The sequence below is a fragment of the Prionailurus bengalensis genome, chromosome D4, assembly GCF_016509475.1.
Source record: "Prionailurus bengalensis isolate Pbe53 chromosome D4, Fcat_Pben_1.1_paternal_pri, whole genome shotgun sequence".
In the NCBI taxonomy this organism is placed as follows: domain Eukaryota; kingdom Metazoa; phylum Chordata; class Mammalia; order Carnivora; family Felidae; genus Prionailurus; species Prionailurus bengalensis.
The window spans coordinates 39,580,177-39,606,591 of NC_057359.1; the positions used below are offsets into that span (position 1 = coordinate 39,580,177).

General features: G+C 42.9%; 1 protein-coding gene and 1 long non-coding RNA gene across 21 annotated transcripts in view; one reads left to right on the top strand and one right to left on the bottom strand.

The window, feature by feature from the left end:
- Window positions 1-26,415, bottom strand: part of NFIB (nuclear factor I B) — a 458,039-nt gene that overhangs the window by 220,728 nt on the left and 210,896 nt on the right. For 8 of the 15 annotated variants that reach the window (XM_043567244.1, XM_043567251.1, XM_043567246.1 and 5 more), the window contains exon 2: window positions 15,423-15,954. In XM_043567244.1, the coding sequence (XP_043423179.1) occupies window positions 15,423-15,954 (532 nt within the window). Of the gene's footprint in view, window positions 1-15,422; window positions 15,955-16,348; window positions 16,370-22,088; window positions 23,252-26,415 lie in introns of those variants that run through there. The other 7 variants (XM_043567248.1, XM_043567253.1, XM_043567247.1 and 4 more) reach the window with 6 other exon arrangements.
- LOC122475350 overlaps window positions 24,510-26,415 on the top strand; it is a 46,489-nt gene continuing 44,583 nt past the window's right edge. For 2 of the 6 annotated variants that reach the window (XR_006295150.1, XR_006295154.1), the window contains exon 1: window positions 24,510-25,971. This is a non-coding gene — a long non-coding RNA (uncharacterized LOC122475350). The remainder of the gene's footprint in view (window positions 25,972-26,415) is intronic. The other 4 variants (XR_006295153.1, XR_006295149.1, XR_006295152.1 and 1 more) reach the window with 4 other exon arrangements.

A 26,415-nucleotide genomic window follows, 5' to 3' on the forward strand; every position in this document is an offset into this window, starting at 1 on the left:
AGTCTCGATAAAAAGATTTCCCCAGATTGAGGAACTTCCTTTGAATTACTTTAGTAACACTCATCTTATCTGCCCATGATGTTCTACCTTCAATTTAAATAATCTATATTCATTCACTGAACAAATACATATTATGTATTTCAAAGTGTGCTCCTGTAAAATTTCCGTTGATTTTGGTGTCACGCTCTTACACAATACCCGTCTTTTATTCACCTATTTTTCCAACTATGACTGTGCCTTTAAAACATGCTTTCAAGCTTTCCCCATAAAGCATCAAACTCTAAACTGGCTACCGAAAGTAGATGATATTAATTTTTTTCTAATACTACTAATGTCTCTGCTTTAATTTATTAATCTCCGCTGTATTCAGGGGTAACCTGATATACATAAGCCCATTACAGGACACTCCTAAAGCAATTTCATTTATAGATAAATCTTTTATGCTATAAAAGAATTCTTACCTTAGCAAAAAGAATCATTGAAAGTTGCCTTTTGAAATTGAATTCCCCTTATGAAATTATTTTTTTAATGTTTATTTATTTTTAAGAGAGAGAGAGCAGGGGAGGGGAAGAAAGGAGAGAGAGAATCCCAAGCAGGCTCCATGCTATCAGCACAGAGCCCAAAGTGGGGCTCAACCCCACAAACTGTGAGATCATGACCTGAGCAGAAACCAAGAGTCAGGCGCTTAACCAAATGAGTCACCTTGGCGCCCCACCTTGCAAATTTAACATGTTTTGGTTTCTAAAAACTAAACTAAGAAAAAATCCTCAGAAACATGTCTTCAATAAAAGGAGGTATATGGATGTTTGTTTTAAACTTGGGGAAAAAAAAAGCACTTTTTTAAAACTACGATGAGAGACATATACCACACAAAGGAAAATGGAGGTATAGCAATTATTAAGCTAATCCGAAAATTGTAGACATCCAGGAAGCAGAGCTTAAAACAACTCCTCATAACCCGCTCCCACTTCTCCTTCCAATATTTAACTTCCAAAAACTAGTTTTTCTTAACAACCAGTCTCAAACATGACCTACGATATTACTAGAAATCTGGCAATACGTTTTTAACGGATCCTCTCTGTTTTCCAACCAGTACCAAATCCCTATTAGTGGACCATAACTTAAGCAGGATTTTCCATGCACTGAAAAAAAGAAAGGCAGCCATTCTCATGAAGACCATGGCTGCAAAATGACTTCATTAGAATATATCCTACAAAAAGCTACGAAAGAAAACACCGGCCTCCTGAATCAGTTGATTTCAATGTCACAAATACTAAGACTTGTACAAATGTTACAAATAAAAATACTAAGACTTGTAATCACAATTTCCCTCTCTGTTCCTTAAAAAAAAAAAAAAAAAATTGCTGCTATGTTCACAAAATACTTTTCATTATTTATGCTTATTTATGTCCTTGTAGCAGTAAAACTAACACAAACACCCAAAGTGGCTTGGGGCCTGTCTTAGACTCAGTACCTACAGCCGCGAAGTGAGAAGGTCTCTAGAGATTCTCGCAGCTCTCTTTTTTGAAAAAAGCAAGCTTTTTAATGTAGCTTGAACCAATTTGACTATTGGACTTTGAATTGAGCAACGTGAAAGTGTTACTCAACAGGCAAGTTACACATTTTCTACTTCTTCTTAATAAATAAAATGCATTAAAACCTCAAATTTAACAACACTATGCTAAACTTTATTAAATATTGCTTAACATGGAGAGGATAGTCCGTCTGCCAAGGTAACCAGGAGCTAAATTCCTAAGATGCCAGAGCTAAGGGGGATAGTAGAAGTCTTCTGGCCAATATCCTCACTTGACAGAGACCCTGAAAGGCTCAAGGTCTCCTGGGTACTTGGACTACCAATTTTCTTCTCCTCGTCTCCAGCATGCTTCTTCAATCACTATGTGGCAGAGAAGAAACTCTACATCAGTAAACAAAGGACTGGAAGGAAGTAACTCCATTGCCAGGTCACTAAATAATTTAGAGCCTAATTTTTCCTTTTTTTTTTTTTTTTTTTTTAATGCAAAGACCTTATGTTCAGAAACTTACAGTTCAAAGTACATGAAGTAAAACCATGTCTATGTGAAGATATGTCTTCTCCCATACGCATCTTAAGAAAATAGCAAATAACAACAACAAAAAAATAACTTATCATCAGCCCCTAGAAAACAAAAACTGAAATTAAAAGAAAGAATGGAGTAAATCTAAATTGTATATTTTCATTCCTTCTAAAAGGATTAAATAACAGAATTCTAAATGGTTTGTTTGTACTTTCCATGCAATATGTAGATTAACCATGAAATTCTGTTTGGGACACTTTGACATCTGTTTTCAGTGCATTACAATGAAATCTGGGGACTTGATACATACATTTGCTGTAATAAAACTGTCACTAATCAGTGTTTTCCAAAATATTGCCCATAACTATTACTATTCAGTAGTCTCATTTGCATGATCTAATATTGTTGCTACATCATGTTTTTCCCTGACAATGTGTTAGCTGGTCCCAGGCACACGGTCTAAAATGGCTGCAAACCACTGGATAATCTCAGCGCATCCAACCCACTCTGCACAGACGCACGCAATCTGTCCTAGATGGGAACTAATACTTCATCCTGCACGAAGTATTTTCCCTGGAACTGGAACACCCCAGGTGGAATTCACATCCTGGGTGTGAAAAACTCCACAATAAAAATAGCCCACACTGAAGAGGAAATTATGCCTTGTGGGGCTTCTACAGCAGAAGATATAAATGTCACCCTATTTCAGAAGTCCCTTCAACAAATCTGCAATAATGCTGTGTGAGTTCAGAGTCCGTCATTAACTCAAACCATTTCTATGAAACATAGAATGAGACTGGACGAGACTTTGAAACTGAGTCCTGTTCATTTTCTCTGGGATCAATACATAGCCGCACCAAGAAACACTAGCTCACAAGGTGTTAACACAGCCTCCCAGATACTGGATTGAAATGTTCCCATTTCACATCGCATATATCCGGTGGGGCATTTACAAAACCTGGATCTCGGGGGGAAAGTAATTCCGAGAGCCCAAACATGGTGCTCACCAGAAACCAAACCTTACCAAAAACAATGTGTCTACCTAGGCTGATTCGAAATGAATTCCATATTTTATCAGGACTAGGAATCATACTGCAATATAATTTCATTTTGTCCTCCTATGAACTCATCCTAAACCCAAAATATGTTTCTCTATACACATGTTTTATATTATAAAATGTTGGATACAAAAAGCAGATTAATTTTAGGCCCTAATGCTATGTTTGTTAGTACTAAGAAGTCATTCCAAATGTTCCAAAAGGGATTAATGTAGTATAACAAGTCTATTTAATTATTGTAAGACCAGTGATCCTCATATTACTATAAGCAGCTTTTCCCTTATTTGGAGACTGTAAATAGAACAGATATTGTTACATGATAACTCTAAGTCTTATCCAAAAATATTAATACTTTACCATCAGGAAATTTAAAGAAACATGTTAGCATCTCCAGGAGGCTATGAAAGGCAACCAGTATTTAAGAACCATGAACCATATATGCACTCCTGTTTTAGGTCAACCTCATCTTTAAATCATAAGTGTAAACAAAGCTTTTCCAATGTATTGGAAAGATAAAATACCAAAGCCTTCTGCCATCAACAGCAATCCGTTTTACGTATGTTAAACAATTTTGGATAAAATTTGCTTCATGGACTAAAATACGCGCTTTTTAATTTTCACGTATCCCACGGACAGAAGAATAGCAACTGAACACCAGGTATGTCCTCAAAGAGAAAACGCGTGACACAGATTATTCACAGTTATGTGCCAGAATCGAAACAAACTAATCAATGTTCTGATTCGGCCTGCTGCACATCCCAGTTATCCTTTAACAGATGAACAAACAGTGACATAGCTTTTCCTGTCACTCCTGGCCAGAACCCCCAGGTATTATTATAAAATGCTTCATATGAGAATATGACTTTTTTTGGAACGGCACCAACGTGACATTCTCCGGTAGAGATCGTGGGTGTGGGTGAATCTGTCCACTTTCCAAACCTGTTGGGCAGAGAGAGAGAGGGGAGCCACCCCCCACCCACCCCCCCGGCCACGGACGTCAAGTGTTATGGCCAGCTCCCCGCAGATCTGCCCACAAAAGCTGACCACAGGATCCAGCCAACCAGAACCATAAAGTCAAACACTCATCCCAAATCTAGCTTGAGAAGAAGTAAATGTTCTAACCCTTTCCCATGTGGCTTCCAGTTGTTCTCAATAAAACTGAAATCACTTTAAGTAAGAAATAGCAAGTTTTTTTTTTTCCCCCTGGAGATCACTTAATTAATTTTCTTAAAACCATAAAAAGGATAAATGGGGAAGACTGACTTAAAGGAGAAAAGCTAAGTGGTAATGAAGTCAAAACAATTCATGCACCTAATTAAACATTTTGAGTGTTGACCCAACCAGGGGTGACTTTTAAATAAGACACTTACAGACTTAGCGTCTAAAAACCAGCGGCGTGCTCTTCTTCAAGAACAATCCAGCCGAGCTGGCCACATCATCACTTCTGTCCGACCAAATCTAAAACACAAGTGTAGTTCTCCCAAATGCTGGCAATTTAAATTTTTGGTAAATAAAAGTCTTATGCTTTGACTGGAATGCAATGAATTGCAAGTCTTGCTAGGACACCCTTCATCTGATACCAAAGTTGAGTTATGTATTCAGAGAGCTGCTAATGGAATTATTTTACTCCTTCCTTTGACACACCACTAGATTGATCACAAAACTACTTCTCTGGCAAATGTGATGTAAAGGACCGCTAAAACTGCACAGTTATCCTAGTTTAAGTAGATTTTAAAACTATATACAACTAGCTAACTTCGTATTCCTACATTTAGAGGTCTTACTAACAAGTATCTATTCACATCACTGACCAGGCCTTTCATTTTCTCTTGGGAATGTCTTATCACCTGATGTGTACAAACTAATTGATGACCTTTTGCTTCAACACCCAATCACTCCTTCTCTTCAACGTTATGGTAGCTTCTCTGGACGTCCACGTTATGTGATGTTCCTTTACATAGAGCGAGAATGGCTATCACTAACATTATCGCTTTTCTTTCCTGAATTATTTCATTTAATCCCAAAACAGTCCTGGGAAGCAGACATTTTAATCCCCATCTTACAAAACGGAAAACCAAAGCACCTGGAGCTTACGTGGCTTGACCAAGGTCCCTAAAGCTGCTACAGGGTAGAATCAAGACCAGACCCCTAATTGTCAGAGTCACGCACGTTACTTTTGGTGCTGGAAAAAACCTAAAACGGCAGGAAGAAGGGAGATGTACTCAACTCCAAAAGCAACCCAAAATTCCATATTTTACATTGCATTGTGAGTTGCTCTTCAAGCTATGAATGAGCTATCCCTCTTAAGTAGTTCCTACAAGATCTAAGCCCTACTTCTCTCTTTTTTTCCACCTTCACTTTTCCTCTTTAACTTCTGTAACACGCACTTGGGTACACACATACACACCCACACCCACACCCACACACACACACACATCCCAGCATCCACCAACTACCCACGGTCCAGGAACTTAACCTCTGTAACTCAACAGTTGAGATGCATTGTAAGTTCTTTCGCTGGAGGAACTGAGACTGGCTTCAGGAAGAAGGTCATAAACACTCATAACCCTCAAGAGCTGGTCAATGGTTTCCAGCCACTGTCCCACTGCATCCGACCCATTAACCCACTAGCCATATCCAAACCCAACTCTATGGCGGCTCTGCCACTGAGGAAGCCAACGAGTGAAAAGAAAGCCAAGAGACACGTCTTTGAGTCTAGACTGGGTTTCATAGAACAGAGAAAACCTAACGCTACTGAGTAAAATCAGATTCAGTGTATTTCGTTCACCCTTCTTCCTCGAACCCCTGGGATGCTGGATTATCAACACAATTAATGCCGAGAAGCATTTAAATTCCTTGATCTTGTGAACATTCCTGGGGGAAAAATAGTTGCAAACAACAGTCACCTAACAAAAAAGAAAAAAGAAAAGAGAAAGTAAAATCCTCTCACCTGCCATTTCAGTTATTTTTTTTTAAATGGGAATAGAAAAATCTAGTGCTTTTTCCCAAGGTTCTAGTGTCTGTACCACATTGTCTCTCATCTGTCAGCGTATCCACACACATGTATAAACAGCATGCGGCGTGCAAGTAAGGAAATGCACATTCTAACTTAAACTTCCTTTTTTCCTCTAATAATTTAAAAATAAAATGTAACAGCTTGGATTTTAAATATTTAATCTGGCAAATATAGGACAAATCATGAACTACAGTGTCATATTTGGCAAAGAAAAATTTGGTAGGATAAAAATATCTGTGTTTTAGCATTTTAGAAGGCATTTCCAATATTTTAAAAATAAAATTATTTCACTGCTTCAGAAGAGAACAAGAGGTAAAACTCCATTTTTGCATACGGATCTTCATGAAGAAGACAAAGACAATTTTTATGTTCATTAAAATAAATATTCAATTTCACATGCTGGCAAAAGTCCCCACAGAAATAAAAACTTCCAATCTACTAATGGTTCGCTACCATGTATTGGAATTTAGCTATTTAAGTCACAAAGAATAGGCTTCCCCTAAAACTATACACTCTGAGTTATAAGATGGAAGACGTAAAGTTACAACATCACTCTGATTTCCGGAAAATCGTGGCTTGCCCTGCATGGTTAGTAGGAGGCTTTTTCCAATGCTGGACAAAGATTTACATGGCGAAGTTTAGAAGTCAGTTGTTTTAGGACTTATATATTGGTACCCAAAAGCATAAATAAATCTATCACTTTCACCCTATGCAATGACAATAAAATATTTTTATTGTAACAGCTGAAAATGTTGAAAAGCGATTATTAAGGAAATCATAAATATAAAAAGCTGAAAAGTCGACCCCAGAAGAGTGGGGGAAAGGAAACTGTGATGTGCATCATCATAAAACACGGAAACTGAAAATCTAAGCAGAAGGAATTCAAATCCCTCCAAATGCCAGAATACTATCCCCCAACTCTTGCAGCAAGGAGGGCTGCAAATTTGTCCCCATCACTGTCAGCAAACAAAAGAAAGTCACTTCTACAGCCAGACCATGTCAAACAGAAGACATGGCTACTGCAGAGGGACGCCTCGAATCCACTGGGGTGTAAAGTCAGGGCTGGGGCTTTTTGTCAGCTATTACCATAAAAGAATAAGAGGAAACAGTGACATTACTGCACAATAGAAAGGTCAAACAGCTTGCAGCCATTTCGTGACCCAGACAAGTCAAGGTCAAAGGATTCAGGTAGCAACTTAGCCAGGGCATAAGTTACAGCACAAATGAATTGTTTTAACACATCAGCTTTGGTCAATTAAACCTAACAAGGCAAGTTGCATCACGTAGCAGGGTTCCTGACACCAAGGCCAGAAGCTGAGACCGACCTCATAAAACAAGGCTTTTAACATAGCATAGCAAATTTAAGGTAATCCATCCAGAAACTGCAGATGTCAGAATAATAAAATACAAGTTGTCCTAAGCAGGAACATTTTTCACACTTTAGATTTCACTAATAGAGGGGTATAGACTGGGTATTGACATACTCGTGTTATTAACATAGGCATAAATGTAATCCCCTCCTCACGTGAATTACAGAATGCACCCTATTTCAAATAACTTTCTTAACATCTGTGCTCATGATTAGATTTTTGTCCTGAGCTCTGCCATTCCCTGTTAACAGCGACACATTTTTTCCACGCATTTTTTTTTCAAAGTGTGCTTTGGAAAACCCAAGTTTTTAAAGAAATCTTCAGCCTCATTCAGCATCAGAATATAAATTAGTGTCACTTCGTATTAACTGATTCCTATTAAAGGCTTTTGTGTAGTTTCGTGGGAGATATGTGTATCTTAAAATTCAACGGAATCCTATGTATTAGATTTTCTATTTTGAGAAACGGAGTTAAATCCAACCCCAAATTTTAAACTGCACAGACTTAGAATAAAGACTTTTTTTTTTCCAAAGGCAATTCTTACTTTCTTTTTTGCACTTGTTTAAACAAATCCCATTTTCAAATGATTTGTGCCTCATCCAGAACTTACTACATGCTCTGAACTGCCTTAAAATGGGATTCTGAAAATATACAACCTCCAGGCAACTCTCAGCTAGTAAAATTACTTCATCCATCACCCCATATTTTCAATTATATAGTCCTTATTCAGAGTTCTTTAATTTGTCTGTGATTCATCAACGCTGTCCTGTTTAAACTATCATCATAAAAGAGAGAATATGTGTTCCTAAGTGTTTTATTATAAACAATATATTTATGCACAGGAATAGTTTGCATTCCTATCTTAGAACACTGCTTGATGTAAATTTTGAGGATTTTTTTTTTTTTTTCGATGTGTGGCCTTCAATTCAGCCTCAAGGTCTTTCCACCTCATTGGTTAATTGCTAGCCATTTCTTCCAATTTTCTGAATAATATAACAACCAAAAGCCCAACCATTCAAGTCCCATTAGCCTCACATCCTGTACCGTTCAGTCTAACACAAGCTAATCCCACAGACTCACTCCTCACTACACGGACTTCACAAGGTCCTCGCCGTCTGATGATTTATGCTCGATGCCAAATCCTCACAACTGAATTCAGTTAAATTAACCACATCACATAATTAGAGTTCAAGGGCCCAAGAACGCTCTCTACAACGGGACGACGTACCGTGTGGCCACAGGAAAGCATGCATGATTCAGAGGAAGTTCCCCTCTTGCTGTGCTTGGCGCTGAGGCACGCTGCTGTTAAGAACCCCAGTTTCCCATCACATAACCACCAGTCCTTGAGACTTCTAAAATTATTCCTCCCCCACAAGGATGGAGGGGGAAAAAGCTGGAAACTTTGCTTAGAACATTACGTGTGGCTGGTCACTTGCTCCGCCACGGCACATAGAAAATGCTATCCTTCCCCAAGCAGAAACCCCTACCGAGAAGCTGGGCATCACCCTTGCCTCTGCCCACGATTTCTGATATTGAACAAGCTCCCATTTCAATAAGGTTTTCCTCCGCTATCTCCACTCTCTGCAGCCCTAAGCTTCCAACAAAGCGGTAATTATTCCCTTCACTGTAAAGTCAGTTATCATACAAGCCCCTGGGATGACAGAAAGGAAAACTTACTTATCTCCACTTTTACGAATTCCAGAGAATTCTGACTCAGCCGTGCGCTGGGCCCCTCCCTCTTCAGGTGCTGAAATCCTAACAGGTCGGCAGAGATGGCAAGGGTAAAAGAGAGTCGTGACAGAGGTTTTTTAACCCCACTGATCCAGTGTTTCAGTCCAGTCAGGCACAGTGAACGTTTATGAGGAGAAAGGCTTTACTAAGTCAAATATCTTGGAGCGTTTCAGACTGAAATGCCACATGTGAAAGGAAAAAGTTAATGGAAGGATTAAAACTTTAATTTCCTTTTGGCAATTCCCTCCCAAGTTCCAACTTTAAGGAAAAACAACTTAGTAAATAAGAAATCCTACCCAATCTATGTTACCTCGACGTGTGGAAACACTCTCCCACACCACGCTAGAAAACAGCAACTTTAAAGAACTTAAAGCAGTGGCCATAGGTGTCCTCCCTAAATGGCTCCTGCCCAAGCTCCAAGGCACACACTGAATCTGTCGAGGAGTCACCCTTGGGAAGGAGTCACATCTCCCCCCAAATTACCGTTATTCCTGAATAATGAACAGCATTTTGGTTCTTTTACATACAGAGTCATTTTACCACTCAAGAGGCATAGTGCACTGAATTTGCAGATCCAAACCCATAATCTAGATGAATATTTTTTATTATAAAATGTGTACTGCTGTGCATATGGGGGGGGGCGGGGAGGGCAGAAGGTGTGTGGGATGTCTAATGCTGTCGGTAGGATATTTTCCCTACCTTCGCTGCCTCCAGAAAGTGGGTCACTGTTATTTTTTTTTAATATTTGAAAATCATAATGGATGTAACAAACGAGCCTCTCCTCTCTCTCTCTCTCTCTCTCTCTCTCTCTCTCTCTCTCTCACTGTCTCTCTCTCCCCCTCCCCTTTCCCTTTGAAAAGTGAAATCATATTAACAGCAATGCAAGAGCTCAGTTTGCCATATCAGAACACAGATGCCAAGCTTTCCCAGCTGGCAACTGGGGCCTCCGAGTTTAACTCTTGAATTGTCTAGCAGAGCTCTCTTACGGCGGGGACATCATGGCATGGAGGGTGAACTTCTGGCCCCTTAGACTGTGTTTTCTTCTTATCAGTGAGAAAATTGCTAAGTATCTTATCTTACAATATATGTTCCCACAAAGGTCTCATTAAGCCTAGGAGCTAGGCATGCCAGTAAGAGCCATTCTTTATCTGGTGAATTGTGTGTGAGCCAGAATGCAAACAAATGTGCACTGCAGTTCATGAGTTCAGTCAAGGACAGGATGCTAGATGGGAAAACTTAGCAGTGTTCCCCTAAGTCAAACATGCACACCAACTTTACGCTCTCTGAGCACTTCGCAATGCAAGCACGCCAAATCATCCTAGAGAGCAGCCTACTTGTAACACGGTATAAAAGCTTAGTTTTCCCCATAATGGGAAATACCTGCAAATGAAGTGAAATTTATTAAAATGTTAAAACACGCTGTCAACTTGCAAACCATTATCTACTTAAGCTTTTCATAAAGAAATAATTGTTACCCAAAAGGATTCTAAAAGTCAGTAACTGAGGGAGGAAAATAATTCTTCGCATTTGCTTCCTCGCTAATGATATGTGACAACCGGGAAGGATTCTATTTCAAAAACAATAATAATGATGTAAACAAGTCACATTTTTCACAACTTCCAAATGTACCTTAATGATCATAACACTTAACAATAACACCACAAAAGTTGCCATCCAGCAACGGACCATGATTTTAAGGGCTCCACAAGGCTAAAGGAAACCCCGCTTTAATGAGAGCCATGAAGTTCCTGGCCTCTCTTCAGTATCCGAAACAGGTTTAATAGGAGTGCAAAGGAGAGTCCAAAAATCAGTTAAGCTGACTTAGTTTAAACTCTAACCTGTTAAATTCAGGACAACAGTTACTATCTCTTGAGATCTCTAAACTTCTTAGTATGTTCTGACCTCTTCCTGCCTCAGAGAAAGCCCAGTTCCCCCACCCAACCCAGCCTGTTCCCCCTTCATCCGGGACACAGCCTGGACCCAAGGCCTCCCATAGGCCAGACTTCCTTCCCTGCAGCCCTTTGGGTAGAACTGCTAATCCTTCTTATTAATTAACGAGATAACGGTGGTTAACGGGAAAGCGACAGTAATGCTAACCATCTAGGAAACTTCAACCAAAATTATTTCAGCCTTTTGGTTGCTTTCCCTGGTGTGCAGAATTGTGCACTGAGAATCTGCCAACCTTCTGAGGCAGAATTGGGAAATTCAGCAATGAACGATTTGTATCAGACCTTAGCACATAGGTTTCCTCATTAAGATTTGCTTATTTTTTTTTTTTAACATTTACACTGTTACACAGTGCTAACTAGAAAGAAAAGTTAGATCCTCTCAACATGTTACTACAAAATTTGGAAGGGCAGAAACTGAAGGAACTAAAACTTGCATAAGAAATAAGCAGTGATGTGACTGAAAGCAATAGTCAGTCATAATGAATGCATTATATATCACTCCATTCAGCTGGCCCTCCACACCCTCACTGCACACCCCGCATCGTACAGCCCACTTCTGTCCCAGTAAGGTGTCCTGTGCAAGGCTTGCCTGGTTTTTGTTTTGTTTTGTTTTGCTTTCACGGATGCAATCACAAAGACAAGATGGGGAATAGTTACCACCTGCCCCAGAATCACTGGACATCTTTAACATCTCTGGGAAAATGGAGGCCACTTTAGAGCTATTTTTCCCTTTAATCTCTCCCAGCCTTTAAAAAAAAAAAAAAACACCTAAAAAATAAAAAGGAAGGGTTTTATATTAGCTAAGGTTTGCTGCAGCAAACAAGCAAGCAGCTTTCATTCAGGGATTGTCAAAAACTTTCCAGTGTGCCCACTGCAATGCGGATGCCAACCAACGAATCAAAGGCATTCAGCAACTAGACAAAGAGGGTCTGATGCCAACCTCGGTGCCACTGGCAACCATTATTGGCATCAAGCACAGTGTCTGCCTTTTTTTTCCCCCTCGCCTGGCACTTCACAAACAAAATGGCGGTTCTTGTAGCAACGAAACAGCCGAAGCGCAGCTCTCTGAATCAATAGCGTCAAATGATTTTATGGATTTAAACGCAGTTACTCCCCCATGATGTGTACATTTTAGGTAAAGTGAGGGGCTTATACAACTTTACAAACGACTGGATCGAACATGACCCTTTACTAATGTAGAGAAATAGAACAAATGGACTAAATTGCGGTCAACCGGGCTATATGCGTAGAAGAGGCTGAATAACAAAGAGATTTAGCCTTAAAGAAAATACTGCCTTGTGGCCATGTGATGCAAAGGTCTAATGCACTACACATCAAAAATGATTTCAAAATGCATCAAGTTTTCCCAAAACCATATCAGATGCAGATGTAGTACTATGGCTTGTGTCAAAGCTCTAGGAACTTCCCACATTTCAAAAAACATGAGGCTGCTGGGCATGAGGGGGGGAAAAACAAGAAGTGTGGGTTGAACCAAAAGAGAAAGAGGGAAAAAGAAAAGCAGAGGAAGTTGGCCAACAATGGAACTTTATTATATGTTGGTCTTTATTTCATCCTCCCAAAGAGATGCAGCTTGTGATCTTGTATAAATAACCAAGAGGACTATTGACATTTCTAGATCTGGAAATTGTCAATATATTGTAACATCACTCCACACTGCAATGCGGATGCCAACTAACAAATCACAGGCATCCTGAGCTAAACAAAGAGGGTCTGATGCCAATCCTGGTGCCAGTGGCGACCATCTTTGGCATTCTCTCTGTTCTTTCTCATGTTTTCCTCCCAGTCGCTTAGAAGTGGGGAGACAGAGAAAAAAGGGGGGGGGGAGAAAGGTAATTTCATTGCTCATTCTACTGTAAACATTACAGTTTTCTTTTCCTATTTTTCTTTCATGTTTTTCTTCATACTTCTTTGCCTGATTTATAAAACAGACTTAAGTGGGTTTTCATGTACTTAAAGGAGGAATAAAGAGTCATGATGGGAGATAACGCAGCACTTTGATTGACTACAGACTTATCTTTGTAAACGCCTTCTTCAATCAATTGTACTGCAAACCAACACAATTAACCTACATTTGACGAAAAAGAAAACAAGAAAATAAAAAGATACAAATTTGGGAAAAAAAGGAAAACGCAAAAGCATCCTGAGGTGACTTTTTCAAAGAAAGAGCCAACAGATGTTAAGAAGACATGATGCGCTGGCAGATAGGAGAGGATACAGAATAGATGTACGGGGTAAAATAACAAAAGCTTTCTATGACAGATACTTAGAACAACAACAAAATCAGTGTCTTATCTGAAAACATGGTCTCCGAGAGTTGTTTTTAAAACTTCGTGATTATCAGGACCAATGGTGCAAAGCAGAAGGCATTTATGCGGTTTTCTTTCTTCAATCTATCTTCACAAATCCAAAGGATGTGTTCTTTATTGTCAGTTCATCAACCAAGAGAGTTGGCTGCCTGCCCCGGGAGGGAATGTACATACGTGCACACCTCCAGGACTAGCCTTCCAGCAAGTCAGAGTATGAGCAGCAGTGAATCTTCCCTCCCTGCACTACAAAGTTGCATGACCCACTTTTTAAAACTTTACTTCCAGCCTTGACTTTCACAATTCACGTACAATACACTCTACAGTCCAACGCACATACGTAGCCCACCTTCCGAGGTCACCTCCTAGACAGCTGTCAGTCAAATTAAGTGTCGTGTGTTAATGGCCTTGGATTTTACGACACACAGGGTGAAAACAGAGTTTTCCCTAAACCATCAGTGCTTGGACTTTAATCCTTAAATGCACGGAAATGGTAAATGCGGTGTTTCCAAGAGAAAAATAGTAAACGTTCCAAATATGTGTTGTCCAGCATATTATTTAAAATCAAACTAGACATTCTTCAATGACGTTTAAGCATTATCTCTAAAACTGTATCAAGGAATTATAAAGACAAAAAGCACATGATAAGTATCTAGATTTCTGAGCCAAACGACTATAACCCTGATATTTTATTTTCTTGGACAGTAATAAAGTTCAGACCGATTTCTTGAATCCCACATTTGTATGACGAACGTCAGATACCCGTCAGCCACCCCTATCTGCTTCCCTCCCACCAGGCCGAGGTAGAAAATGACCCAACCTGTGACAGATCCGACCTCAGTCCACTTTTGGTATGCTGCTTTTTAAAATGATGTTTTACTACGGACTGTTGCTAATACGTGGAAATCTGTATCTTGACCCATGTATTTGAAGAAGAGCAACTCTCACTATTTAAGGAAAGGCATACTAAGAAAAATAAAAAATAATAAAGAAACATTTCATGAACTCAAAAACACGTTCAGCAAAAATCTCACCTATTTTTGACTCATCCGGGCAACATTTACACCACCCTCTTTACCAAGTATTTTTTTAATAGGTATGGTATGTGGTTTCCACATTCTTTTTGAGATTTATTTTAAACCAGTGTAACCAGTCCACTTTCTGTTTTTGTTCTGTCAGGAGGGCCTCACCTTCTCTCCTCGGTAAGTTTGATAAATTCCCATTCAAGTAAACTAATGATACTAAGTCTTCCCAAGTCACGCTGGGGAAATATTATAGCGTAAATTATTTAAACAAGAACTACAATCCATTCCATCGACAGCGACTATTATTACACAATCAGAAGTAGGTGTTGATAGAAATATTTAAAATAAATAAATCTAGCTCTATGTGAGATACACTTTCTGATAGATAAATGCTACCTTGGGCATTTTGTAATAGGAAATGTTACTTCTATTTTCGGTGCAATAGGACTAGATTCGTAAGTAAAGTTCGTCTACCACGCTAGTTAGGAGGCTATACTGAGATTTTTAAAAAGCGGGTTTGACTCTTCATAAATAAATTTACATTTTCCGACTGAGAAAAGATGACTGCATGCAAGGAATGTTGCCAAGGACAAAAAGTGAATCGTAATTAACTATCTTTTGCAGACTAGTCTGCGTCTTTGAAAAGGTATATGCTTTCAAAGACATTTGAAAATGCATCTCTTTGTGGTCTTTTGTAAGACATCCACGCCTATCCAGGTACGAAAGCTCCATGTCTATTTCCACGGCTTGCACGTGGCCGTGGGCATGGGAGTAGCCAGAGTGGGTGAAGGAGGTCTAGGGGCCTCGAGGACCATCTAACCCAAGCCAGATACTCCGCATACGGGGTTTGTGAGCAGTGTTTGCCGAGCTAGAAGAAAGAACGATCTGCTCCTACCTTGCTCCTGCACGTAGTATGCCAAAAACAAATCAAGCTCCTTAACTGATACTGTGATATGATGTGGCTGGACACAAAGTGCTGGGTTTGTGCAATGTGGGGATTTCATGAGCCGCTCTCCATCGGTACTTTCCAAGGGGATGCCTTTGAACAGGATCACCATGACTAGATCCAGACGCCAGACTTTGTCTGCCTGTCGCAGGCAGTCGATTCTCCTGATCTTACCCTTCTGGTCGGGATTGGATAAGACACAGCACGGGTGCTTCTTGCCAGTCACGGTGAGCACAAAGTCCTCTCGGTACTCCTGGCGGATGTCTTTGCGCAGTTTGGCCAGGAGCCTGGATGCCCACTTCTGTTTGATTTCAGGCTTTTCGCTGAGAAGCTCATCTTTGACTGCTCTTTCTTCATCCTTTGACATTCGCTTCTCATGCTTTTTAAAGTACTTGCGTTTCCGAGCCTGCAGGTTGAACCAAGTGTAGGCGATTGCACGGACGTGTGGAAGTAGTGCCTCGATGAATGGGTGAAATTCATCCTGTGGAAGATGGGGGTAGGGGGGGTCAGGGGAGAATACACACACAGTCAGTTTCATTGCAAAGGCTCAAAAAAAAAAAAAAAAAACTACAATCCATTCCCAAGCACTACAAAAAGTTAGGCATAAAAATAACATTCTTTTCTTATTTAAAATTATCAAAATAGCAAGACAAGAAGAAAATAAAGTATGACAAGCAACCCCTTTTCCACCAAAACTTACAGGTTGATTCTGCCTCCTAAAAAGAAAATAAGATTTATATTTGTATTTCCACTCTGGCCCATCCCCCTCATTCCCACCATGCATCCTACATTCTTTAAAACGTAAGTAAACCAAGGTGCTTGGCACCTAATTTAATATCTAAATATTTGATTGACCAACTAACGCTAAGCAGTACCATTTTACAAAGAACACAGTGAGATTTTTTTTTTTTTTTTAATCGGAGCAGAGCTGTTCAGAAGGCAGGAGCGATGCCACAGTTCATTTCTCTTCTCTGTGGCACAGAAACACAAAGCATATAGATGCTCAGTGTAATGCCACACAGTTCCCGCTTTTGGAGCATGCTCTCAGCAAGAGGCTGCTGGTGGCTCAAAGAGCATGCGCCATTAAACTTGATCCATTTTCTTATCAAACGTCCAACATTCCAACACTGAAACAGCACCATTCCAAGAGTGGTAACTAGAGAAACCGGTATACAGTGAGGGAAAGTGGGCAAAGGACACAGCTTGTCGTATCAGTGTCCTGAACAGAAGGTTTCCATACTTTGAGCAGTGCGTTCTCTCCCCTCCACCACCACCACTAACCTCCAACACACACACACACACACACACACACACACACACACACACACACACACATTCTCACTCTATTCTCTCATAGACACAGAGACACGCTCTTTCGCTTTTCAGCAAAAGTTTCTAAAGTTGAAAACAAAAATTATACGAAGCTTCTTCCGGCAGCTTTCCTACAGAATCCGAAGCCCCACAGAGTCGGTTAATTTGTTAACCGATCACAGGAGTATGGCAATTATTCTAAACCCCTTAAAAATCCATCTGAGGTGAACAATGAAAAATGGCAACTTGGCACCAACTTTACATGCTTTGTGTCTCTGCATGCGGTGGCAGGGTGACACCGGGAGTGCACCGCTGGTCACTTACTGCTTTTGTGGAATCAATACAATGCATTTGCTACGCATGTGAATTCTCCGGCAGGACTGTGGGTGCGTGTATGCGTGGCTTGGGAAGCTGCACGTGTATCGACCGTACAGTATCCTGCCTTTTGAATTAAGTGGTCTACCTTAGGGTTCTGCATTTTTCCTGCCTGTTCCATCTAAGTCTTTTTTAAGGGAGGGAGGCAGTGAGGAATGGCAGATAATCTTCACCTACAGATATTTCAAGTGACTTCCCAAAGCAGTTAGCGTTTCATTACTTCCTGCCATAGGTAAAACCTGTCTCATAAGCTTAGGCCTATTTACTGCTCAGAGAAAGAGCTAACCCCCTGTGCACGCATTCTGCATGAATGCAATAAACCAAGATCTGAAGCAAATAAGAACTTCCGCTGCGGCCACTTTTCTGGTCACACTGACTGTATTGTCACCCCAACCAGAAAATAACTTTCTCTAGCCTATCATATCCCAACGTAGAATGTACATACTGGTGCTAGTCACCCTGAACTATGTGAAATAAATTCTCTATCTAACCAGCAGACGGATGAACTGCAGGACGGTTAAAGATGAAGAAAGTGCCACTGATGCCACTCTAACAAAGAAGGTGTCCCCCCAAAAATCCCATATAGTTTTGAATCCATTTTTAAGATGAAATTCAGGTTTCCAATGCTAAAGACCGTGGTATGTTCACAGCCTGCACTTCCCATACGGAAAAGGTGTATGTATGTCCCATCCGATCAATAATGCAGTTATCAAGGGCTGTAACATATTGCTGTAAAGCGTTCCTACGGCAGAATGAGTATAAATCAAAATTCTATAACAATACAGAATGCACATGATTACATCACAGCGTGAGGCATAACCAAATGCCATGGAGGAAATCATTAAACTGATCAGTAGTTTCCAGCAGAGATTTGAACAATTCGGTTACTATGCGAGCACATTAAACTAGGCCATGGAAAGAGTTAAACCACAATCTGTTCTTTGTGTGGGAACAGTCCTGCTAACAGCAACCACAGCCCATGATAAGACCTCCCTATCTCCATATACTTTCTGAGGCCATGCTTTCAGTCTTCACTGTAACTACAAAAACTTTGCTTATCCCCCTTAGACATAATGCAAAGGAAGCCCTGTTCAAGGAAATGTGGACTTAAACATGCTTTGGGAACTCACTTCCTATAATCTGACTTCTACTATGATTTATGGATATGACTAAAAAACATACATACGTACTCATCAGCCAAAGAGTTGAGAATGCAAAGGGTACATGGGGCTGGGAGGGAGCTCTGTCCCGGTGTTTTCCCCTTGCCCCACTTTTTAAAAAGCTGTATTATTTTAACAGATATTATTAAGCGGTGGGGTAACTCTTAAGTGCTTACATCCTTAAGTACTATGTTCAGTGACATTTCATTTTCTTATAGAGACATCAAACATAGTTTTTACTAAATCTGTTTGAGTTTCAAATCATCTGTCATGTCACAAACCTCAAAATGTTAATAAATTATTTTACACAATCCAAATGCACATCTGAGGACTGAATTTGGACTTTCTTAGCAAATGCACGCAAAACAATGCTGGTTTTTTTTAAGTTTGTCTTGAGTTTGTTGCCAATGTTGCCAAGTAATGTTTTTAAAACACACTTTTTTTCTTATTGATAACTAGAAATAGTAAACTTCCTCCCTCCACAAACTTGCCTCATAAACATCTTTCAGGGCTTTAGCATTCTGTGGACTCCTTTCAAGTGAAAACACTTAACATGGAGACATAACCTCCAAAAAAAACAAAAAAAAAAAATGGTAAGTAGAGGTTTGTTACAAGTCACATATATTTCTGTATTAACATACCTAAAATGTCATCTCTCAAGTGTGACTGTTTTCTAACAATGAGTTGCAATATATTTTTAGTCATTTTGAGTGACATGAATATGGAACATAGTAACTGTCTTCATCCAAAAAAGAAAAAAAAAAAAAGAAGTGATTAAGGTATTCAAATGTCCTAATGAATAGTTTATCACAATAACACTTTACTGAACAATTATGAAAGTTTTTTCTTAAGCTGAGCATCTGAGTGGTTTAAGATCGAATGGCTCTATACTAAGGTAATATGCCACCCTGCCCTTTCAGAATTTTTATCAAAATTCACTGACATTTCTCTTTTCAAACTTCTTTTAATTGATCTAAATTGATAAAATAACCAAGTTACAAATTTCAAATATAAAAGTAAACAATCTTAATTCCACCAGAAATATTTATTTTTCTTCACAGAAACAATGGTTTCCATGAAACGGATGGAAAATTAGATCAATATAGAGGTGGAAGAATAAATACTAGATCTTCTTGGAGCATTGCTATATAATAATAAACCATTAAAACTATGTACCTGAAGAACTTGACTGACAATGAAATTTTAAAAGTCAATGCAATCATGGCAGGTGAAAGTTTTATTAAGGGTTTACATTATTTTTAGAAAAAGCAAAATATTAAATCATATATGATGGTTCTTAATTTTCCTTTTATGTCTGATTTATACTGAGGTAGAAATACTGATTTATATCAATATACTGACACTTTTACATCACACTTTGCTAAATAGCAACTTTAACTGTAGCTCCTTTTGAATTAAAATTCTTTCTAAAACCTAGACACTTTATTGCAACAACTGAGACACTTTGTAAAGTTTTCAACCAGTTAAGAATGTTTCTCTATTCTGTATTTACACATCCTAAGAAACATTTTGCTCTAGCCATTAGACTCCTATCATACAAAACTAACCTACTGGTCTGATATAAAAGTTGCACTGTTAATGTGCTCTTACTTTTGTAACACCCCACATTACCTATAAAGCCACAGAGATATTAATTAAGTGAGAATGTGAAAGCTACAATCCCTTCTGTAGTATAGGCCTTCAATCCCAAAAACAGTTTTAATACGTCAACCTAGATTTACATTACTAAAACAGTAGAGAATATTAGTCATCATGAATTAGCGTTGGTAAGTATGTGTTCTTGAATACTAATGTGAGACCTGAGTGATTATGCTATATATGCTCCTAATATTCCATATGTCACGAAGCTGCAATGTTATTTCCAATTTACAGAAATTAAGTTAAAGCTAGTGACTTTACAATGATATTTAGAGGAAATCAAAAATGCAATGTAATCGCTAGCAATGTTTCTGAGCAACTGATGCTAGAAATCTAAATTTATATAGAAAAGCAATCTTTTACAGGTGAGAATAAGGGATGTGGTACTTTGTAAGCGAAAAGGCTTACCTCAATTTGTTTTAATGGAGCTATGCTTCAATAATGTAAAAATAATATCAAATGAACATGGTTTACTAGGAGAAAAAAAAATCCTGCTGATGGCTAATATGAAAGGTAACTTTTACAACTCAAGGCAATTCGCTATACCTGAAACAGTTTCATCATCATATGTATTAGCCTTTATTCATAGCTTTAAAATACAAATAGCTCAGCAACTCATTTTTCCAGTTTTGTGAAATTAAAGTGCACGTTACTTGCTGAAAATAGCCATATCTAAGTTAATCATACTCAGATGCCAAACAAAATATAAACAATAAAAAATGTGTCAGCCAAAAAGCTACAGGACTGTATCCAATCACTGAATAAGCCTTATCATTGTTTTCATCTTCATTCACAATTTATGAATGCCTTAGTCCTTTCCAATCACAATGGCTTCTAATTGTCATACAATTGAAATCTTAATCATTTGTCCATTATAAAAATTCATCACCGTGATATTGAATTTTTTTTAATTATTGTAACACACCTAAGACCTGGCGACACTTCTTTAACTGTTTAGTTGTTTGTTTGTTTGTTTGTTTGTTTGCCAATGTCAAAGAAAATGGTTATCAATTACCAATGGTGACACTGCCTCCAAAAAGCTGAAGTCAACTGTCCGACACCTTCGGAGGTTTAAAATACTGCTTCAAATAACAACTCTGGGCTAAGGTATTTAGTGAGTTCGCCAGTGGTTAGTTGGCTGGGCAGCGATGAAAACTGCCCCCAGGTAAGTCTGTTCGGTCTCTCTGCTTTTCCATTTGACCGTCTGGTTTAAAACTATATAAATCGTGTTCTCAAAAATGTGTAAAGCCAGTATTTTATGTCATAACGTTGTTCCTAAGGTCTTAGGAGGGCAATTTTCAAAGTGAAAAAAATGTAAATGACCTTACTTTTCCAGCATTACTTTCTGCCTTCTGAGCTACGCCCAAATATCGTCAAAGGAACAGGTCTCCACAAAATGAACATGTTCTAAAGTCCTTAACTTTCACCACGACCAACTAACTCGTGTCAACGTAAAGACTGCCTTTGTGGTGTGGTCATGGGAAACCTCAAAGTGAGGATCACGATGGACCAGAGTTTCAGATCCCCAAATTAAGCAAAGGAATGGGTCCCCGGACCACAACCTCCGACTCGCTCGGTCGCCCGCCCACTGCCTGCAGCGGAGTCCAGAGGCGCCCACAAGGACTCGTGCTGGAGTCCCCTCGCCCAAGTTCACTGCTTGTTTATAAGGGCTCAGTCCCCCCTAAAGCTCCTCTAAAGCCCGAATCAGTCTCAGCGCTCCAGCGACCGACCGGGGCGACGGGCACCCTGGGCAGGGGCGCCGCGTAGCAGCAGGCACTCGGGGGGCCGCGCAGGGGCTAGCGCTCCCGGGCCCGGGCCCTGCCCACCCCCGGCGGCCTCGCCCGGCCCAGCTGCCCTGGCAGCGCGCGGGCTCCGGCTCCCGAGCCCGGGGCACGGGGCTGGGCGCGCGGGATGGCCTCGGGCGAGCGGCCGCGCGCCGGCTCCCACGCCGCCCCGCAAATCCCGCCGCAACTCCGGGCCACTTCTGCGAGGGGCAGGGGCGTACGGAGGTTAACTAAAGCCGTTAATTGTCGGCAGACGAGAGCAACAAAACAAAACAAAGGCATTTCGGACTAGAGAGAAAGCTCGAGAGAGCGACCGAGACATGTACCTGAGTGAGACAGATGGGAGAATACATCATGACTTCGCCTTAAAACGCACTTTCCCGGAGATGCCCAAGAAAATCTTCGAGAAGCAAGAATTTCATCTATTCATTTTACAGTCATCTGAGCCCCGCGATGCGATCAATCAGGACGGGGCTCTGCGCTGGATCACCGCAACTTCACAACAAACCCAGTCCTCCTTAAATAGCCAAAGATTCAAGTTCACTCGGCGTGCTAGATTTCCCGGGGTGAAATCCAATCTACACTTTTAACCCTCTTGCAGTCCGAGCGCGCTGGCCCTGCTCGCCGAGGCCGCCGCCGCCGCCGCCGGTGTTGGCTGCTTTTCGCCTGGGTTTGGGGATTTATTTTCTGTTTTGCAGTTGTTGTTGTTGTTGGGGGCTAGGGGGTGCGCGAAGGTTCGGTGTGGGTTGGATTGGGGTGGTGGTTGGTGGTGAAATGCTTTTTTAAAAAAGGCGGGGAGGGGGGCGCAGGAGAGAGCGCGGGAGGGAGAGCGAGGAGAATGTGTCACCGCGCTGGGAAAGTTCAAGGTTACAGCCCCGAGCACTGCGGCAGGATTCCGGAGTGGCGATCGCAGGCGAAACTTTGCCGCGAGCCGACCATGTGTGTGCGCGAGGGGGAGCGTGAGCGAGTGCGCGCGGGTGGCGGGGCGCGCGCGGGAGAGGGCTGGGTGGGGGCGGGGTGGGTGGGGGAGAAGGGAGAGGCTGGGGTGAGGGAGGGGGCTCGGGCGCAGGTCTCCCGGGCGGAAGAGGCTCGCGGCGCGGTCCCCGGCTGCAGCCGCCGCCGCCCGCGCCGGCTCCTCCACGCCCGGCCGCCCGACCGCCCGCCTCGCCCCGCGTCTGACCCGGCCGAGCGAGGAGGCTGCTGCTGCTGCCGCCGCTGCCCAGAGCCCAGGGGGATCGGAACGAGCTCCTGAAAAATCCCAAACGATAAATCCCGCTCTCCCGCTCGGCTCCAAACTCCTCTCTTTTCTGCTCTGGGCTCTTTTTTTTTTCCCCTCCCTCTCTCGCTTTCTTTCGTTGCAAAACTTGGAAGTTGAAAATTTCACCGGTTCCACCCTCTGGACCCCGCTCGAGCTCTCTCCAAATCAGACTTAAGGATTGTTTTATTATTTAATTACACAATCATCGCTTTACTCCTCCTCCTGCAAACGCGCATTCCTTTTGCACCAGCCTCTCCACACCCCCCGCCCCCCACCTTCCTCCTCCTCCTCTTGCTTCTCTCTGTCTCTTCTCCTCTCTCTCTCTCCCTCTCTCTCTCCCTCATTTGTTAAAGGTCTCATATCCGTGCAACTGAACCATGACTTTTTTTTTTTTTTCCTCCAAACTAGATCTTCTTTCCGCCCTTTGGGCAAGTCCCGCACTCTCCCCACACCACCACATACACATACACACCCCCGAAAACCCGCCCTGGGAGAGGTATTTCTGTGCCCGCTGCGGACTCTTTAAGCCGCGGGAACATCCGAGTGGGAGAAGCACTGAGCCGGTCTGGGCCCGAGAAAGGAACGAATGGAAAATTCCCTCACACCCAGGCCGCCCCGGGGCCCAGGCTGGGGCGCCGACTCTCGCACCCGGGGCGGGCGCGGTCCGCCAAAGCCTCCGGCTGAAGGGAGGAGGGGCAGGCCGAGGAGGCGGGGGCCCGAGCGAACTTCGGCTCAAGTAGTTGGGGAGCGCCGGCGCGGACGGGGGGCGGGGGGCGGGGTCCTGCGGGGTCTCCCCAGCGCGGGCCCGCGCCCCGGGGCCGCTCCGCAGGAACAGCGCGCTGCGCTTCGCCGCGGTTTGCCGCCCTCCCGGGGGTGCCCCGTGCACGTGGCCTCGCTCGGAGCGGGAGGATCGGGCCGAGCTGCCGCCGCCGCCTCCTGCTCCCTCCTCCTTCTCCTCCGTCTCCTCCTCCTCCTCCTCCCGCGGCCCGCTCCGCTCTCCTCCTCCTGCAGCCCCGCTGGCTCTCTCCCAATCCCCACCCCCCGGGGCCCGGGGCGCCGGCGGAAAGCGTCTCCCTCCCCGCCGGGGTGCAGGCAGGGCGGGGCGGTGGCGCGCCCGAAGCTGCGGGGCGGGCGGGCGCGCGCGCGAGCTGGGTGCGTGTGCCGCTACGGCCCTGCAGAGGCGGTCGCGCCGGCCTCGCTCCCGCGGGGAGGGCCCCGCCCCCACCCCGGCCGCGAGCCGTGGGTCGCGAGTGAATGAACTTGATTTCGGGTATTTGGAGGAAGGCGATTTGCCTTGCACCCTCTCTGCACGCGCGCGCGCGCACGCACGCACACACACACACACACACACACACACACTCCCCGCCCCCCAAATTCCGGCTTTCGGCAAGGGTTGGGTGGAGAAGAGGTGGAAGCAAAGGCTATCCAGACAATGGAGAGAGGAAAAGTGAGTGCCAGGGACTCCGCGTCTGCCTAGCCGGGGGCTGCCAGGGGCGGTTGGGGCCAAGAAGGGGACTCGACCGCCCCAGGGCGGGGCCGCCCCTACTCCCAACTGTGCTGTGGGGGTCTTGGGGGGCTCTCCTCTGATTCTCCTTTCCTCTCCCCCTCTTCGTCGCCTCTCGGTTTTCTTCCTCAACTTTCTCCTTTCTCTCGCTCTCTCTCGCTTCTGCCCACCGCCCCCCCCCTTCTGTCCCCCCAGCGGACCTGAAGGAACCAGTGACTTTTTCCTTCACCAAGTGGGAGTTATCCACATCAAGCATTTCACAACGACACATCAAGAAAAGTAGGCAGGTTCAAGTCAACCATGAAATGGTCACTTTTTAACCCCGTCCTGTCCTCATTAGGGAAATGCTCAAACACAGTCCGTTTTCAAAGAGCTCTCTTAATGAGGCGAGCTTGCCAAGCCTACCTCTACCAGCTGCAGCCCCCGCAAACCGAGAGCCCAAAGAAGAAAAGCGCTGGGGGGGGTGGGTTGAGGAGGCCGGGGAGAGGGGGAGCAGTGGATCTGGGAAGACAGGTAAAGTCGGGGAAATTTCGAGAACTCCCCCGAGTTAACCCTTGAGGGCACACACCACGGGGAGCAGCCTCCCAGCTCCCCCACCCCCACCCCCCACCCCGAGGCAAATCCTCTACTCAGCGTTCTGACAACGTTAATTTCCTTTGTGTGGGTCATTTCTTCCTTTTGAAAAGCCAAGATAAAGTTGACAGTCTTTAAAGATGAAAGGAATGAGGTGACAGTCGGGGTTAATCCACATAAATACTCATTTCTCTCTCAGAAATTTTTAGGCAATCTCATCTTAGATTAAAATAAAACCCCCCAAAGCATCACTTTGTATTGCACATTACGCTGCATCCCTTTTCTCGCCCTCATAGCACCAGTCTGCGGGGAGGGGGCGGGGAGGCGCTACTGATAATACCAGCTTTAACTACTGGAGTTTCCCTTTGAACAAATATTCAATTTAACCGGAGTTAATTTACCATAAAAGACATTCCCCCTGGCACGAATGCACTCATGTCCTTGAACACACCTCTTTGAAAGCCTGGACTCTTACAGAAGCCATTATTTCGGGGTCTCTTTAAAAATCCAGAGCCCATCTCTCTCTCTTTCTCTCCCTCCCTCCCTTCTTCCCTCCCTCCACCCCACACCACCCCCAGTGAAATCCTGGCACCCAGAGAGCACTCCTTTCAGCCAGAGAGCCCAGAACCAGCCGCTGTCCCCTGGCAAAAGAGGCCCAGTGCTGAGCCCTGGGCAAGTGTCTGCAGACATCTCCTCCTCCCTTATTAGTTTCCCTTACCAACAGAAATCATTTCCCCTTGCCACCAAAACTAGGTTGCATCCAAAAGTTTCTCACAAGCTTTAAAGAGAAAAACGAAAAATTGACAACTGTTACACAGAAGAGCTCACAAACCCGCAGCAGCACCAGGGGGTGAAGAAGCAGCGACAGAGCCAGGTAAGACCCCAGAGAAGTGAAGATGTCTGGGGCCTCCCAGGCCTATCACTTAGGGGTTCAAATCTCTTTCAGGTGCTCCATGTTTGCAGGGCGCTTGTGGCTGGGTACAGTCTGATGAGTGTGGAGGATGCTTGGTAGTTTTGGGTTCTGATTTGTTTCCAAGAAAAAGGAAATTGAGAAAGGAGTAATGGTGGGGTGGGGTAAACCAAAAGAAAAGAAAGAATGAGCAACAGAGACATCCTGGAAGGGCTTACTGGGTGCTCAGTGTATGTGGCTTTGACTGTGCTCCCAGGCCTTTGAGCCCTGGGCAGGATGGCTGACACTCCCTGAAACACTGCTTCTTGTCCAGCCTGTGTCGAAGTCACCGCACACCTTCCCTGGGTGAACTTTAAGGGAGCCTTTTAGAAAAAGAGACTGGTAGATCTGGGTGTATGGGACATCTGG